Source organism: Egretta garzetta, unplaced genomic scaffold (genome assembly GCF_000687185.1).
Source record: "Egretta garzetta isolate BGI_Z169 unplaced genomic scaffold, ASM68718v1 scaffold158, whole genome shotgun sequence".
Taxonomy (NCBI): domain Eukaryota; kingdom Metazoa; phylum Chordata; class Aves; order Pelecaniformes; family Ardeidae; genus Egretta; species Egretta garzetta.
Genome location: NW_009260430.1, coordinates 1631728 through 1650606, shown reverse-complemented (window position 1 = coordinate 1650606; position 18879 = coordinate 1631728). Strand labels below are relative to the sequence as shown.

Sequence of the window (18879 nt, the reverse complement as noted above, 5' to 3'; positions counted from 1 at the left end):
AATAACAATATTATTAGAGCCTGGAACCGATATATTATAGACACGTAAAAAAAGCCCCACCATGTCGGTTGCCTTTGCTTCTGCTCGCCCAAGAGGCAAAGGGGAGGTCACCCAGCAAACTATCCAGAAGGTAAAAGAGCATGCTTTTATACAGACGATTTTAGACATTTATTCCGTCCACGCTCCCGTAGCCGAGGAAGGAGGCTTATTTCTAGGGCGGCCAGGAGAACTGGTGGATTCGCGAGGGCTGCGGAGATGGACAGCTGGAGAGAGAGGTGGGGGAAGGAGGAGGAGGAGGAGGTGGAACAAAGCAAAGGTGTTGCGAGCACTGCGAAGAGAGAGCGAGGGAAGGACTTGGGGAATAAAATCGGGACGGCACGTTATCTCTGCCGCTCGCAGCCGAATTAAAATAAAATACTGCATTCGCAAGGGTTTTCTTTTGTATTTGGATGCAGAATTTCAATCCCTCAGAAGGCAGAGGGAGCACGGATCACTGGTGTTTCTCGTATACCTCCTGTTGTGATTTGCGATGCGTTTATTGGCGTTTAATGACAGACAAAGGTTTTTGAAAGATTTTCTCTGGAGAGGAGATCTCCGCCTGGGTCTCAACGCGGAGGCCGAAGCAGAGGGTTCCCAGTTGGGAAGTTATTGTGTCCTATTTCACAGGATTGACAGCGGGGACTGTGCACACATGCCCGACACCCCCCTTCCTCCCGCAGAAGGTAACGGTCAGTAGGGAAGAGGCTGGAAATGTCAATAAAGAACGTGCACCTTTTCACTTTGACCGCTATGTTGTCATCTGTATTTCTACCGTATTTTTGTGCGCGTTCCCCGCCGTATAGGAGTTTTGTTTGCGGGGAGCTGCGTGGGTCTGTTCTGCATGGTCTACTCGTGAGTGGTGACCAGTGAAGAAGTGCTGTGGCTAGGACAGCAGTTAACCCATCACCCGTGGGTTCTGCAGCCAAACCATCATCTGGTGTCAGTTTATGACTTCTAGGGGAAAAAAAAAACAAAAACACCCAGTGGAAGATTGTGACAGAACTGAGGTTAGGGTAGAACAAACTGCCCTGAGAGAGTCTGGAGGGACGACTTGAAGCTCAGGTGGAAACGAATCCCATTCTGTGTAGCTCTTGCGGTACCGCGAACCGATAAATAAGTCAAATGTTTCAGACTCAGTGGGTAAGTTTTTCCCCAGCCTCCAGATTGGTTGGGGTTAGGACAGAAATTCATAAATCAGACAGTTTATACTTAAAACCATGACTGTATCCACAGACAAAGGGCAGTCAAATCATCTTCGGTTTGATTTTCGAGCCCTTTCCTTTTTGCATATTCATAAACTTCATGGAAGCTTCAGAATGTTATTTCTTTACCAATAACGTGTCGAAACATTTCCCATCTGGGGTAGCTTTGCTGGCGCCTTACTTCAGGACTGCTCAGCAATGGTGGGCTGCTGGCAGTGATTTTTTCTTTTTGACGAGCGGTGGTGCTGAGGAAGAGACCTGCAGCACAGGGACTAGGTGGGCTTTGTAGTCAAGTGCAGAAGTGGGGCAGTGAGAGATGGAGCAGGCGCTGGGCTAGGAACTCAGAAAACCCGCCTTAAAGTGAGCTTTTTAGAACACATGCCAATTTCATTGAAAACCAAGATTATTCTGACTCGCATTCGTAATATATGAACAGCTGGTTTTTATTTATTAACTCAGTAGTCTTTCAAAGCTGTTATTATTCCAGTACCGACTATTCCTAAAATCCATTTCACATGGAGGAAGTTGGAGCTTCTGACAAGATAGCAGTGATGGTGGTGCTTTAAAATAGTTCATGAAATAGCATTTGCAGGGCAGTAAACTTCAGTTTCTTCTGTGTAATGGAGACCAGAACTCGATTCTTTTTTCCCAGTGAGTCAGGAAAAGAGCTATTCCCGATTCCTTTTGCAGTAAGCAAAACGTTTTTCAGCTAATTGTAGAAGCAGAGCCCTTTTCTGACGAAGATGGCTCTAATATTGCTTGGACTCTTGCTGTTGAATACGCATCTTCGTGTGAAAATATTGTCAGCCATACCTGTTATGGAAACTGCAAAGGACAGGTTTATATTCTTTGCTAATTCTGTATATAGAATTTCCACTGACACGGGTGAAAATTCTGTATGACGATGAGTACAGAGCATGAAACAAAGAGCCGCACTGTGCATCAGGCAGGAGTATTTTCTCTTAAAATTATATGCTGCACCCGGGTTGCCATGTGAGCAGAGGCACGCATGGTGGAGGAACATGGATTCTTGACTGACACAGCTCTGACGTTCCCTGTCAGCGTTCGAGGGAGCAGCCTGCAGACCTGCCGGGGCAGGCCACAGCAACGCCGCTGTTCCTCAGGCCCTCGCTGACTTCAGCCACAGGGATCCCTGCGAGTTCCAGCAGCCAGAGCCTGTGACGGACAAGCGTGTCCAGCAAAGTTAAGACCAACCTGCAGCTCACAAGCAAGAAGCAGGACAAGCTGAGTTCTCTAAGGGAGTGACTAGCTAGATTGCAAGTGCATCAGAAAGACTCCGCTGCTCATTTTCCTATCATCTAGCCCTTTGTTTGCATCTGAATGGGTCAAGAATTTGTTCTGATCAGACCACATACCTACCCGGATTAATTTAACTCATATGAAAACATGTTATTCTTTCCTCCAGAGTCCTATCCTGATGACACAGTGGTTCAAAGGCCCAATCTTGCAAGCACTTAACAGCAGCAGTACCTGCAAACTGTGTTACGTAGTGAGTTTTTGCCAGAGGCAAATCTAAATTTGTAAATACTGTTGTTACTTTTCCATTCGTTCACCTGCAGAAACCTTGCCGCATTCACAAGAAAGCTGGGGGAAAGAGACAAACTATGGTATTTGAAATTTTAAAACAAATCAAAGGATATTTTAAGCTTTTAATTGTATTATAAGTTCATTAAATAAAGGTTAGTCATCATTTTGTCCAGCAGCTCTGATCTTCTTGGAACAGTCAGTCACTAGAATTTATTGAGTGAGGCTAAGCTAGCAGCCACTGATACACAGAAATTAACTGAGACAAAATTACTCTGTGTTTTAGTTTTAAGTCCTCCCTATATTAGAACCGAACTACCCCAAAGGACATATTGGGATGTAATTCTCTTAAAAGTGGTTTCAGCAGATCCAGTAACGCAAATTTTATACTTCATCAAGTTCAGTAGTCTGCACACTGTGCACGAAAAGTAGGTTTAAATAGTTTGAAAGTACCTTTCTTATCTGAAAGTAGGAAGTTAGTAAAATCTGAAGTTCTGGAAAGGGTTGGGTGATATTTTAGAACCAGGCAGAGGTATTTCGTCATGAAAGCGTTTTCCTTATTCAGCATAAAAATCTATTGTCCATTTAAGGAGCAAAAAAGGTAAGTCCATTAATTCTTCTGTGTTGGGTACTTCAAGTAACTCCTTTAAAGATAACTCCTCATAAAGGAATGATTTGAAAAGCACAATCTTCTGGCTCGGTGAAGTCAGGTGTAGGTACTTTGTAATATCCCAAGGGAGCAAAACGGCGCAGAACACCACCCGCTGCCCAGCAGGGTGAGTGTGGAGTATCACAAAGCCACCGGACTTCAAGGTGATTCTCGTAGTAACGTGTTTCGATCGTATTTCTTTTATGCAGATGCTAGATGAAAATCACCACCTAATACAATGTATTATGGATTATCAGAGCAAGGGGAAAACTGCAGAATGTACTCAGTGAGTATTGCGAGATTTGGAGCATGTTAGAAATTTTTGGTGTACTTTTTCTCATGAACAGTGCTATGAACAGTTCTGTTCCCTGATCGCTGAGAAAATAGTTGGACTTTTTTTTAGATTCACTTGTATTAAGAAATGTATATTCTTCTTGGAACAGATGTTTTTTTCTGAAGTATTTGAGTATTTACAGTATTTTTAATTAATTTATTATTGTTACAATTAAAATAATCGTAAAAAATTATGGTTATTGTATCACTTGCTCTACGCAGATTCATTAAATCCAAGTAGAATCAGGTACAAAGTTAATAACACATTTTCATCAGAAAGTAATTAAATGTGAAGGATCAGCCATGTGGTTATCTATGGCTAAAACAATATGCATGTAGACATACTGGTTTGCATCACTGCTTACTATTCCTAATCGGGAAAGCAAAATTCTTTTATAAACTTTAAGGGTTAACTCTCAGTCAGGAAGAATAGCCAGTCTGCCTCATGAAAGGTCAAGTTATGGGGCCAAACCCAGAAAGCTGTACTTGCAAAAAAAATTGTCTAAAAACCATAACTTTGTTAAAGACGTCATGTCACCATTCTGGCTTCATTTTTTGCCACTTTTCCCACCTCCCAGCCGTTTTCCCCTTACTGGAAGAAAACTGATGCTAAAAAAGCATTTTCTCATGCCTTCTTGGAACCCTCCCTGCTTCCAAAAGTTTGGCTCTTCACTTTGCTCAGTGGCACAGCTGTTTGTTTGCTTTTGGGTGCCCTCCTGTTCTTTGTTACGAGCTTTTCCAGTTCATCGAGAACTGTGAAGAAGCATAAATGGTTCTGGTGGTGCTCACTTGAGTAAACACTCCAGTTAGAGCACTCTTAAAAAAAATATTGTTCCTCTCAGCTTGCTGGCAGGGCAAACAGGTTTTGGTTTTTGGACTTCTGGAATTTCAGTACTAGTAGGACCCTTGTTAAACAGAGGAAGAAAAAGTGGCTAATTGTTAGAGCAGCTGACCGGGTGTCAGTACTCAAAGACTGAGGTCCCAGCTTCACAGTTCACTCAAAGCGCTTTCAAAGGAGAGCGTATTTTACCCCTCCCTTCCCCCAAGCTTACCCATTTGTAAAAGAGGTGTTTGAACACACCAATCCTTGATGAAAAGCATGACAGCACAGATACAGGTCATTATTACTGCTATTTGTTATGACAGGTGAAAAGCGGGCTAATGGAATTTAACTAATCATTTGTAAATAGCAAAAAGAGAAAGGATTGGATTTTTCTGTATTGTTAACCCTTTCCAAATGAGCTTTACCCCTTATTCTGTAGATACCAACAGATCTTGCACAGAAACCTGGTCTACTTGGCAACAATAGCAGATTCTAACCAGAATATGCAGTCCTTGCTTCCTGCTGTAAGTACCAGTGCTACCATCAGATACATTTACTATGCCAGGGGGAAATGTTCTTTGATTCTGTTACTCATCACTGTCAATAAGCCATTTTTAGTATTTTTCCAGCTAAAAGTTTTGAAGGTGTCAAGCAGACCACTAAACAAATCAAGAGCTACTTTTACTGTGTTTAAAACACATTCCTTGGGACATTCGTGTCAATCTCTTGTCTCCGTAGCTCAAGGTCTACATATGACAAATGGTGCAGTGGTACAGATCCGAACAGGCTCCATTTGTTCCAGATTCATTATTATTTACCTATTCTTACTGTATTGTTTAGTCAGGAAAAAAACACCACTATTTTATGTCTAAAAATCTAATTTAGCACTTGGGCATTGGGTTGTCTTTAAACGTTGTGTTATTCTTGCTAAATGGATTGATTTTGGCGGTATCACACCGAACACAAAATACAGCATAGCTTTGACAAAGGTCAGTTTGTGAACACCTTCTGTATTGTCTTTGCTAATGCATATCCCCTCAGCAGTTACGTTCTGACCAGCACAAAATTAAGTTCATGTAACTACAGAGGAATAGGCCCAGAAGCCAGACTCTATTATAAGCACAGTTTTAAGATCTTCCCTGTGCTGCCTGCTGGCTTCTCTGTGTCATGCTGAATGTCATTCACATATAGTAGTCAAACGAAGAAAGGTTTACGCAAGTAAGCCCCAAAAGTGAAGGAAGCACATATTCAGGCAGTTTTTAGTCATACTCAGGCTAATTTGGGGGCTATTATTTTTCTAATTAAAACCTAACCAAAAATGTGCTTCTCCTCCTTGTTATTTGCAGCCACCAACGCAAAACATAAACTTGGGCCCCGGAGGAATGACTCAGAGTGCATCCAACCAATCTCTCCATTCACAGAGCAGTCTCAGCGATGCAATTGGGACGGGCCTTCCTCCTTCCTCCCTCATGCAGAGTCAGATTAGCAATGGTGAGCTTCGTTCCCCTTTGTGCTGCTTTGCTGTTGCTTGGCAACAACATCATTAATGCAGAATATACTTACAGAGCTGTAAAAGACCTCTCCTAACTCACCTTTCAGGCATATGGGGATTTCAGGCACATGCTGAAATCATCACAAAATGGCTACAGCCGGTAATGATGTTGGCATCTGCAAGGACTCCAGTCTGCTTAGTATTTCTACAGGGGAAATGAAAAACATTTTTTTAAGAATGCATAATGAAAATCACCAAGTAAAGATACATCCAAGTTTTTAGTAAGAACAATTATATATTGTGGTATTTCTCTCTTGAAGGTGGTGGGATTGGCCAGGGTAAAATGGAATTGCTTGCATGACTAACCGCACAACCAAGCCTTTAGATTGCAAGAACCTTCCAGGATACGTGCCTTCTTAAAAATAATTCGGTGTTGCATCAGTCTTTGTCCTCTACAGAAGCTTGCAGAGATTGTACTGCATAGCCAAAGAGTTTGCACAGACATCTCATATGAATAAGATAATATACTTTGTCTATTTGTTTTTGTTCGTGCAACTGAAAGAAACTAATCGAAAGACAAGATTTTTTTTTTTTTTATTCTGTGCATTTTACAGGATGAATAATCTGTTTATTTATTTTGTAGTTCGTAGTTATTTAGCCAGTTCTTGTTTCTGTGGGTCTTTCCGAGAGTGACAGAGAGAGAAAACAGTTTCTATAAATAGGAGTATCTGACTGTAAAATCACAGGCCTTGGCAGGGGGACTCAAGAGCAGATGCAAGCCATGAAATTACTTCTGACTTTCTAAAAAATCCGTCTGTGGTCAAGCTGATAGTACCTTTTAAACTAATGGATGAGGTACCTACTTTAAACAGTTAACAGCTTGTGAAGCGAACTTACTAAATTTATCTGGGCCTTCTTTTTGAAAGATTTATTACCTAGTATAAGTATTATAATAAGTCAGTCAAAACATTGTTTTGTGTCACCTAAGAATCTACGTTTTTGGTGTCACTGTTGCTGTTTTTTCTTATTTGCCCACCACCCTCCAGCTCTTTATAGTAATTTAATGCTGATTGAAAGAACCAGACTGGCCATCCTGAAGACTCGAGTCATCTGCAGAACAGAAGCAGCCAGGGCAGTTTACCTCACATTGCAAGTTTACCTCGTGCTGCCCCAACCCAGTACTAAAACCCAGCCTGGGCCGTGGGGGTCTCAGGGTAGTTCACTCTCTGCCCAGTCACCAAGACTCTGTCACCTGGGTAGTGCCAGGTATTTTATCATGAAAATACCAGTCCACTGGAAACCGGGCTGAGGACATAGCTACGCTTCAAAAGGAAGGTGTGATGGAATGCCGTAGCGTGCCTCTTCCGAGTAGCCTAGGTAACAGCAGCAGTGATGGCATGTGCTCTGCTCGTGCCTGCTGTGAGCATAGGACCCTCACACCCTCGGCCTTGGGGACGCTCCCCGCAGTTGCCAGTCTCTACTGCTGCTGTCTCTGTGCCAGCTGGAAGCCAGATAGCACAACGATGCTATGTGACACAGCAGTCTTGATGTGCAGATAGACTTTGAGACTGAGAAAATATTTCACATTGGTCGGCCATTATTGGACAGTGGTTTTTTTGGAATAAATATACACAAAATTCAAGTACAGCTCTAGCACTTGTGAAAATTTCTCATCTAAAGGCAATAGAGATTAAAGTCTGTAATGAACAGGTACAGCATTGTAAAAGGGGCATGAACAGGGAAGGAGACATAGAAGCTACCATATTTTAGTCTTTATTGTCCTCAGTCAGGACTTTAGGGGAATCACCTCTGCAGGACAGTACCTGGGTAACTCCCTACATACATGATAACTCTCCCTAGCGGCAGCTAGGTCAATTGTAATGATCATTCTGTTGATGGAGACAAGTTAAAAAACAACCCACCGAGATTTCCAGTAATCAACTATTGACCAGTGATCCTTCATGCCACAGCCCTGCAGGCACACCCATTAGATTCAATAAACCAAGCAGTGAAACTCAGCTGCCTCGGGACAGAATTGGGCCCAACTGAGAATCCTAGCTGTTCTGAAATCATGAATGAGGCCTTTCAAAGAAAAACCCAACTGCCGTAGATTCATGAAAGTATGAAAGAGGTTCAATGTTTTGTATTTATCTTACTATTTTAGTGGTTTTATTTAAACACATTTGGTTGCGCTTTCATATTTTCCCTTACGATCACAAATTAGACAAACCTTTTTTTTTTTTTTTTTCTTTAAAGAAGGCCAGGGTTCTCTAAGTTTTCCCATGCAAATACAGCAAGGTGTACCAACGCTTGCCTCAATCTATCTCTCACTCAAAGCAACTGCTAGCTCCATTCAAACACCACGTGGTCTTGGCTTGCACAGGTAGAAGTATCAGCTTCACAAGACACACCAAATTTTAGCAAAACACCAGGCTAGATCTCGATAGCGGTATATTGACCTGGCTCCACTGATTTCAGTAGAGCTGGCTCTCTATCTCATTGAAAGTGCTGCTTGCATCTCTCCATCAGAGGAAAATATAATAATCTACAGTAAATTTTCTCATTTTGATGTCTATAAAACCCACTAAGAGCCATTAATGAGGTTTGTACTAAGAGAATTAGACACGTTTTTCAGAGGCTGTAGATACACTTAATAACCGTGAATTAAAATATCGTTATCTAAACATTACAGCATAATTCTGTCTCTTCTTGGGAATTCTGCATGTCTTTCATTCTGCCTAAATTAATTTAGATTGACAACAATACAGCTGAATTTAGATAGACAACACCACACACTATCAGAATTTAGATAGTAATTATTCACAATGAAAACAACTTTCCAAAGCTCATTCGTAAAATTGTTTCCAACAACAACAAAATTTTAAAACAAACAACAAAAAATAAGGACTAGATTCCCCCCAATTTTAGTTATGCAACAGCATCAGAATTTTAAAACATAAGCATACTGCCAGGTGAGCAGGATGATGCTCTCAAACTCAGGATATAATTGGAGCAGTTTGATAATTACATACAGTGATGTTGGGAGGGGAGTACCGTAACAACAGGGATTATGATGGTGACTTGGAAAATTTATCTTCCGAAAGTCTGAGGTGCTTTCACTCAAACTTTGGGAGAAGCAGGCTTGTCCTCTGAGGAGAGGGTCCCTTGGTACTTGCTAAGCCCCAGCTAAGAAGGTTAGCTGGGTGCAGAGGAACTGAATAGATGTGGCCATGTGCAAAGTGTCTCTCAGCCACTACTGTGCCTTCCCATTGCCACCATCTGTGTGACGGGGGAAGAGGAGTCAACAGCAGGACAGGAGGAAGGAAAGGACAAATTTCAGAAGGCTGGGATGTTTCCAGAGCCCATCTGTTTTCTGAAGTATCTGAAATTACTGGCATTTGTTAATTCCGCTGCCTGCAAGGAACTGGTTGTAGGGCATTGCTGCTGGTTTTGTTCCTCCTGTCTGCAATTCTGTGCAGCCTGGATTTGGCTGCCAGGAAGAGGAGGATCACTCTAACTGTGCAGGAGGCAGTTTTAATTTGTCTGTAGATAACAGGGAATTTTAATAATTTTGAAGGATTTTTTGTTTTGTTTTGTTTTGCCTTATCGTAAGGTATTTCAGAAAGGCCGCGAGGGCTCTAATGCTCACTGTACATTGCCAATAATAGCACAGATTTTCTTGTTGCTCTCTCTAATTTTTCTAGGTCCTAATCACGTGTCTATGCAGCAGTCAGGCCAGAACACTATGCCCACGACCTCTCTGAGTATGACTGTCAGCAGTCATGGAACTGGGCCTGGTTATAGCCATACAGTGCCTGCATCTCAGAATGTGCCAATGCAAGGCCAGGGGTCAATAGGCAATTATGTCTCTCGAACAAACATCAACATGCAGTCTAATCCAGGTAAACTCCCTCTTCCTCCTTCTGGGCCAACTTGACTTTTCAGTGACCTCAGAGGTTTACCACACATGAATTTGTTCTGTAAATATTTTCTGTAGACAGCGACAAACATTACCAGAGGAAAAGACAGCTTTAAGACATCTCTGAATTTCAAGGAGTCAGGCATCAGTGTAAGTCAGCACAGTTTCAGACTGGCTTTAACTTACACCGACTTGCTATGGTTAGCAATGAGTTGGGGAAAAGAGGGTTAGCCAAAAGTGCAGCAGCACTATCTGATAGCCCCTGGCAGCAAATCCCACAACTGCGGGAGGGATCCGAGAAACACCTTTATCCTAGCTGAAAGAGCTTGCCAAAGAGTATTACACATTTGCTGTTTGTACATTACTACCCCGTTTTTGTTATTTTATTGATACTCCACACTGCTTGCAGGGCGTAGAGAGACTAGCAGACAACTCAGAATTAATCTCTTAATTTGTAAAAATGTTTGCTACTGAGTATTGAATGGGATGTCCAATGCTTAAGAATTCTTTCCGATGATGTGACATTTAGGGAGCAAATAAATCCTAGAGTGTCAGTTTATTTAAATGGTATAATTATTGGGTATGTTATAAGATGAAAGTAGAAGAAAGAGTTGATTAGAAAAGAAATGCAGCAATGAATTAGTCAGGAGGTAGAGACGAACAAATATCAGTTCTTATCTTTCTTTAATCCTACTGTAATAATGATTGCATTCTTTATTAAACTGACAATAATCATGGCTAGATGTATTTTTAAATGTCTGACTGAAGCAAATGGCAAGAACTGACCATGTAACAACGTCCTTTCTGGATTACAGTGCAGAAGAGTTAAGTACATGTAGTAGGAAAACATCTCCCCCTGTGGAAAATTTACAGAACTATCAGGATGCATGTTAGTTGAAGGTTTTAACTTGCTTCCGAAGAGGCTAGGGAGAGAACTGTCACGTCCTTTTAGAAAACAGTATTTTCCATGTACGTTGTAGTCTCCATGATGCACCAGCAAGCAGCAACGTCGCATTATAACTCAGCGCAAGGAGGGAGCCAGCATTACCAGGGGCAGTCCTCCATTGCCATGATGAGTCAGAGCAACCAAGGCAACAGCATGATGGGTCAGCGACCCATGGGCCCTTACAGAGCTTCACAGCAAGGTAAAATCTATTATTAGGTTATGGATAAAATTGTTATTAGATTGATGATATTCAGTCCATCCTGTGGGGTAGGTAAGTCAACGGACTTTCCAAGACACCTTTATGAACAGGGAATCCCATCCGGCAACACAGGAAATCTCGAGTGGTGGAAGTACCATGACAATCAGATGAACTTTAATCTATCTTTAAAGATTTATCTACTTAATTATTTCAGGTGTTTAGAAAAATAATTCTGTCTAAAAGGGATCATGTATCTCTAAAGAAAAGATGAACAATTTGATATACAGCTCACTCAAGCCACTGGGAATCTTTTCAATTCTTTCAAATGGTATTGGATCAGCCGTAACATGGCACAGTTAACAAGGAACACATTTCTGCAAAGAAGATATAATTTGCCAGCAATTAGTACGAAAAATTAGGCCAAGGAAAGGAAAACACCAGAGGATAACGACCATGCTCTAAGACCTCTCTGGAAAAAGTTCTAAGAGGTAATAAAGCTGCTAGACTGATTCTAACATGAACTGAATTTTGCTAAGAAACTAATTAATACATTAATTAAAATATTTTTAATTCTGACTGTGCTCTTGAGCATGGGATACATTCCTGGGCTTTCTAATAACTCAGATTAGTAGATGAAATGTAGCCAGTACTTTCAGTATTGCCACAGAAGCGAGTGGGTTTATGACATGTTACTGACAGTTGCGTCATTTCAATTTCAACCAGCTTCTTCTGAGAATACACTTTTTTTTTCCTTTTTCTGGTGAGCAAAACATCTTTGAAACTGCTCTCAACATACATACCTTGTTTACTTAGCCAGATGTAAATGCTGTTTTCTTAAAAATAAATTAGATAAGAAAAAAACATCCCTTAGGAGTCCACAGGCTCAGTTTGCTCTCTCTTGCCTTTGCCCTGCAGGTTCCTCACAGCAGTACATGGGTCAGGAAGAATATTACAGTGAACAATACAGCCATGGACAAGGCTCATCAGAACCTATGAATCAGCAGTATTACCCAGACGGTAATTCCTCTGAGCTGCAGTCATTCTCATACTGCTAAAGTGCAGACCAGCATGAGTGCCACATCCAAGGACATGGCAAACCCATTACGATTCATTTCCAATTTAAATGCTAGAAAATTCTGATCCTGGGGCATGGGAGCCTGGTACACAAACATACGCATCAGTGTACCCTGCTATCCAAACGGCTTCAAAAAGCGCACAAAGCCACGTTTAGATTAATAAATGCAAGAGATTTATCCGTAGGTGTGACTTTCCTTGCCACATACTTGACCTCCTATCTAAGTGGTCTGTATTTCCTCTTAGCTTCATCTTTGTGCATAAGCAGCTTCATAATATGTCATTCAACAATGTATCTATAGGTATATTAACAATGTGTCTGACAAATCTGTGCAATTCCTTGTAGGACATGGTGATTATGCCTATCAGCAGTCATCCTATACTGAGCAGAGCTATGACAGGTCATTTGATGACTCTACACAACACTATTATGAAGGAGGTAGGAAAATGTATTGGCAATCTTTGTAAACCAAAGCTCTAATGCCCTAAAATACTAATGAAATGCTTATGAAAATATCAGATATGACTTGCAATTTCAGCATCACTAACTGCTACTTAGCTCTTACTTAAGGAGTGCCCAGGAAGTAGAATTTAGCTGTGTATAGCATTTTTTATACCAAGACTATATCAGATTGTATCACATCAGTAACTGTACTGTGAGGCAGTCATGCTGTGCAGCCTTGTGGGATCACGAACAGCTTGTGTGTAGCCTCGTATTCATTGGCAAAAATGATCCCCGGTTGTAGCTGAGGCAGGTGGAATTACAGCTATGGATATTGAACTTTTTTTGCAGTAAGAGAAAAGACTTCCAGGGTATCAGTATCCTCCGCTCTTACAAAACTGTTTAACAAACATTTCATATGATGCAAATAAAAACAGCTGTATTAAAGTAAAAGGTTATGTTGGCAAAGGTAAACTAGTGTGCTTGCAGTTAGAAATGAGGTTCAGAGCTGGAAAAAAATGGCAGCCATAAATGGAAATTTCTCTAAAGTAAGAAAGCCTATTGGTTACTTCCAGGACCAACTTTTTTTTTAATCTTATTTAATTCACCTTACAAATTGTGAAAAAAAAAATGAGTTAAATGAAACTTATCTTTGAAAATCACCAATACTATGAATTCGCAATGCTACCACTAAAAAGCTCTCACTAGTAGTATGTCAGTAAATTCAGTAAGATATCTGAACTCTAAATTAACTGCAAAATATTAATTATGATACAGCAAGATGGCATTTAGGAAAAGCAGTGTTGTCTGTATAGTCTCAGTTCATTTTGTTGTTTCAGGATACTGCAAATGGAATTTCCGTCATAGGTATTTCAAAAAATACCACTAACAACTAGATAAGTGGTCTTTCTGGGATATATGAATAAACATCATTATCTGGAAGAAAATATAGTGGGAGGGCTTCTTGAGAAAGCGGCTATTTACCCTGGCACCCTTACCTTTGTGACTGTGTTTTTCTTCTGAAATGTTCCTGGGGTAAAAAAAATCCTTTGGGGAACAGGTTGTTTGTTTGTTTAGTGATGTGTATAAACAAACAACTCTCTCCTGTTCAAAAGAACTACAGATCACTGAAGAAATAAACATCCTGATCGTCAAAATGCAATCATCTATGTCTGAAAAGAGTACCTGTCTATGATTTCCAGACCAAGGCTCCTTACACCTTTGTTTTCCTTATGATCTGCATGTACAGTGAAATACCTGCCTCATCTATAACCAAACTATTTCAATTTTTCCCTCTTTAGGAAATTCTCAGTACAGCCAGCAACAGGCAGGATACCAACAGGGAGCTGCACAACAGCAAACATATTCCCAGCAGCAATACCCAAATCAACAAAGTTACCCAGGACAACAGCAAGGATACGGTAAGAAAACCGTCACTGACCAGTCAAGTGTTTGCAGTAGTTTATCCTGACGCCTCCACTCCTTAGCTAAAATAAGCTGTGAACTATTTCCTTGATTAACCTTGGACATCCACATACCAAAACTAGCCAGAAAGCACAGCATGTAAAGGGATTCTGGGCAGTAACATACATTAGTGTAGCACTGCGTTCCATACTGTTGTTAGCATCCTCAATCCCTCTCTCTTTTGAAAGAAAATTCAAAAGTTAGAAAGTACACTTTTGCCTCATGTTGACTTCCTGGTAAGCGTCAGCAGGAGGTGACTGCCCGGATTCTCAGACCTCCTACACATCTAATAGTTCTGCCACTGACATGAAAAAATAACATCAACAGTCCAGAGAATCACTACTCCCTCACTTAGATTTCTTGCGACATCACAAGGGTTTTATTACTTCGTGAGGGATTGAGGCAAAAAAAAAAAAAAAGTGGAAGTGCTTTGAACATGCAGCTAACACTGGCGCAGGGCTTTTGACCCCTTCGGGTGCAGATCTCCCCACTGCCATCAAAAGAATCCAAGTTTGATGGCTGTCTTTGAGGTTTCTGACCGATTGGAGCCATCTGGTGTGTACCCTCAGCCTTTGGGAGAAAGAAACCATTTCACATTATTTAGTATAAAAATGGGGGCCAGAGAGACTGCAATAATCTAAATACTAGCTTCAAGGCAAGGGATTTCTGGTGCATCTCCCAAATGTGATGGTACTTGACCTTGAACTGGCAATGTTAACCAAACTTGATAAATTGGTGTTGATATAAACAGCAAATCCATTTTAGAAATGTGAGATCTCGTGAAATAGAACCTACATGCCTAAAAAGTTAATTAAATTATTAACACCTGACTCTGCAGTGCCAGTAGTTTGGACTACTCAAACCAGACATATTCTGCGCAATTACACTGAAAATTCAGTCTACGATGCTAAAATCTGGCCTCCTCTTTTTAAAGGTTCTCCTTCATAAAAATCCACCAATGATGCTAAAAAGTGCCCATAGCAGTCTATACACAGCATATACAGTCCCAAATAAAAGGAAACCCAGATCCCCATGCAGTTGTGTGTCTGATCTACATATTTTTTAGAATTATCTCTATATGCAAGAGACGACTTAGGTTCTGCCTGGTCAGCAGTGCTTATGGTGGCACAGCCAGATTAAATAGGAAGTTAAACGTGCAATATTTGCTAAAATAAAGGGCAGGTGGCTTGCATATAGGCGATAATTGAGCTGTGCCAATACAGATTTCAGAGAGGCAAATCACTTAAAAATATATCACATTTTCTGCGCAAAGTTTAAAACCTGACCTGAAGTTTACACTGCTGCAACAAGATCATTATTAGTATTAACATTTTCTAATGTAAAGCTAGTCGGGAGGTCTAGGCCAAATTTACTCACAGTTCATAGTCGCAGAGCTTGCTTTGTGACCATCATGTTCTATATTATTTTAGCCACAAGAACTCCCCCTAGCAAATGAAGCCTTAGTAATAGGTTTCACTGTCTTCTCAGGTCCTGCACAAGGAGCCTCTTCACAGTATTCCAGCTACCAACAGGGGCAGGGGCAGCAATATGGAAGTTACAGAGCTTCTCAGACAGGCCCGTCCGCTCAGCAACAGAGGCCTTACGGCTATGAGCAGGTAAATTGTCTGAATCTCAGCTATGAAAAAGCAGATTTAGCTGTAAGCTCCGCATATAAATCTATCTGATAATTTGGTGCGGGCATATTGGTGGTACTTCAGTGGGTCTTTCAGAATTCGTAGACCAAAAGAAATTGTCTGACTCGCTGTTTGTAAACCTCTGATATATTATTTTCCAACATTTCTCTTTTTTATAGGGACAATATGGAAACTACCAGCAATAAAAGAATAAGATCCTCTGTCAGATTCATTTCAATAGTATCTCCATCTTTTGAACTGGATGTACAGGCAGTTTTGATTAATTGTAATATGTTGGTTACCCCTTAGCACAAAGCAGCGTCTGTATGTGAACAGTGTTCATTTCATGCTGGATATGAAGCAGTGCACTACTGGTAACAAGACAATGCTTTAATGGTTTGATATTTGGTGCTGTGTATAGTACTGTATGTTGATACAATGCAGAAGTTTTTCATTTACCCCTGCCCCGCCCCATTCTTGATGTTTCTAAATAGCTTTAGGATCATTTGATCACAGTTGTGCCCCATTCTGGAAAACAGCCAGGTTATTCTGCAGCCTGGCTCGGTACAAAGCCATGCAGTCGTATCTCAGTCCAGGGAGGTTCCTGTGGTAGGGTATTGATCTTTTTTTTAACTGAACGCATTGAAGATTACCTGCCAGCCTCTGAAATCCGTGGCTCTTAACTTTACTTCTTAAGAATAAGGGGATGGATTCATTCCTTATGTGAAGACAGTTCTGTGCTATCTGATAGAAATAAAATGATCCGCAACTTCTGCAATACCTACCAGGGCTAACTACCTGAGTCTTATAATTCAGTAATCTGCATAAGTCCAAGTTTCTGTTCTAAAAGGTACAGAAGGAGGTTCAAAACCTATATTCAAGGAAATGTTAATCACTAGAGGCACCTTTTATATATCCTTGTAAACGAAGGTATTTCTGTTGTGGAAAGAAAAATAGAAGGGAGCTCTGAGATCTGCAGTGTCTACTAGATGTCAATATTGCTTCATATTGTGCTTAGCTGAGAGAAACATCTGGCAAAACTCCAGTCTTAAATATGCTACTCCAAATTTTGTAACTTGCGTATACATTTTCATGCCAAATTTCACAAGCAGGTGGCTGGCATCCTTCTTTATTTCTAATTCTTCCATTGCCCTTGCTCAGATTTTCCAGCAAGCATTAGAACCATAAATATTGTCAAATCTTTTGGTCAACTGTTCTTCAGCTCATCACTTTTATTTTTCTCTTGTATTTTGAGAGAAATAGTTCAGAAGAAAAAAAAAATCCATCTTTATTGCAGATAAGCAACTAAATTCAGCTTTAATATGGAACAATATTATGCATATAGAGAGGGGAACTATTAATGGGGTCAACCAGTGAGAGAATACCTATAGAGGGAGAATTTAGGAAGAAAAACTTAGTGGTATGTAAAAGCCAGTATGAACAATGTAAGTCACTTCTATTCAGTTTTATACGCTCTTACAAAGTGTTGGAAAAAAGCACTTCTAAAATGCTTATATAAATGCTGAACAAAACACCATGTCCAAACTTCTCCGAGGCAAAAGGCTAGGATGACTGTACTCCGTGAGCATTTTTTAATACGGTATTAATTGCAAATTTACAATATAGAGTAAATACACTCTCTGTGGGATTTTCTCCTTTTCTTTGTCTGAACTGGTGTATTTATGAGATTCCAAGTTCTAGTACTTTATATTTGGAAAAACCAAGACCACAAGGAAAATAAGGGATCTCTTAATTCTTTTTTTTTTTTTTTTTCCTGCAGAGGAAAGGCTTTAACTGGACAGCTGAAGAGTTTACTATTAAACGTTGTCCAAGCACTGCCCTTGCTCCATTAATAATTTTCATTACTGATGAAATAGAAGAGATTTTTTTAGTCAGTCCTCATTTCCCTCATCTTTCCTGCTGGTGTTTTCATACAAACAAGTACTCTCAAATAGCAAGGAACAGAAAGGAAGTAAGATTGTTTTCTTTACAGTATATTAATATTGCAGGTAGCGAGAAGAATACAATATTGCTCTTTGCCAGCTCGGAAATATGCCTTTTATGTGGTTTTTGAAAGTGCTGAAATACTTTTGAGAGAACATGAACAACACTTAAAATGAAACAGCAACATTACATCCATCTGAAATGTCTTACATTAAGAACTTCTTGAATGTTGTGTATATAATGTATTTGAAAGAGCACTTTGGAAATAGTTTGTACATTTATTTCCTAATTTATACATGATTTTTGGTGTTAATATTTCTAATTGTTAATAACAAAATGTTATTTAATGTGTTGTCCATTTTTATGTATTAATGTGGAAACAAAGTGATGCCAGCATTTTGACTTCTTCCATTTAATTGTACCATTTTCTGTTTTGTAATACAGAATGCTTGAAAATTGTTTAGGTTAAAAATTTACCTGAAAATGAAGTTGGTGGTACTTTTCTTGTGACAGACTTTTCAACAGAAACAACAGATAAAGAGATTCTTTTAAGTTGCACCTTCTCCCCTACTTCTCCCATATGCTTTATAAATAATTATATGCGACGAAAGCTTGTCCCAGCTTTCAAATTATCTGATATGCAAAGCTCTGCATGTGCAGCATGGATGGGAGTAATTAACAGCTCACCTGACAGGAGCAGGAGCAGGGGACATGCGGTGGGCTGACTGATGGCGCAGGACTCCTCAGGGGCCGGGACACCCGCAGGTCGCTCACCGAGCCCCACGGCTGGCACCACACACGCGTTATTTCATAGAATCATAGAATCATAGAATGGTTTGGGTGGGAAGGGACCCCTAGAGGTCACCCAGCCCAACCCCCCTGCAGGAGCAGGGACACCTTTAACCACATCAGGTTGCTCACAGCCCCGTCCAACCTGGCCTGGAATGTTCCCAGGGTTGGGGCCTCCACCCCCTCTCTGGGCAACCCCTGCCAGGGTTTCACCACCCTCATTGTAAAGAATTTCTTCCTTAGATCCAGTCTAAACCTACCCTGGTTTAGTTTAAAGCCATCCCCCCTTGTCCTGTCACAGCTGGCCCTACTGAAAAGATTTTCCCCATCTTTCCTATGGGCCCCCTTTAGGTACTGAAAGGCCACCATCAGGTCTCCGCCGCCC

The 18879-nt window shown here is 40.6% G+C and overlaps 1 protein-coding gene across 1 annotated transcript; it reads left to right on the top strand.

The window, feature by feature from the left end:
• Nucleotides 1-61: 61 nt before the first annotated feature.
• Nucleotides 62-15967, top strand: SS18L1 (SS18L1 subunit of BAF chromatin remodeling complex). The gene is made up of 11 exons (XM_009643703.2): nucleotides 62-130; nucleotides 3645-3721; nucleotides 5031-5115; nucleotides 5938-6082; nucleotides 9788-9985; nucleotides 10983-11147; nucleotides 12063-12164; nucleotides 12568-12660; nucleotides 13965-14084; nucleotides 15616-15743; nucleotides 15941-15967. The coding sequence occupies exons 1-11, from the start codon at nucleotides 62-64 to the stop codon at nucleotides 15965-15967; spliced, it is 1209 nt and encodes a 402-aa protein (XP_009641998.1).
• The last annotated feature ends 2912 nt before the right edge of the window (nucleotides 15968-18879 follow it).

What these genes read in the sequence shown, in the direction of transcription:
- SS18L1 (XM_009643703.2), top strand. Translation starts at nt 62, where the DNA reads ATGTCGGTTGCCTTTGCTTCTGCTCGCCCAAGAGGCAAAGGGGAGGTC. An exon ending in TTACAGAGCTTCACAGCAAG is followed by an intron (nt 11,148 to 12,062) that starts GTAAAATCTATT and finishes TTTGCCCTGCAG; the next exon opens with GTTCCTCACAGCAGTACATG. An exon ending in AGGACAACAGCAAGGATACG is followed by an intron (nt 14,085 to 15,615) that starts GTAAGAAAACCG and finishes CTGTCTTCTCAG; the next exon opens with GTCCTGCACAAGGAGCCTCT.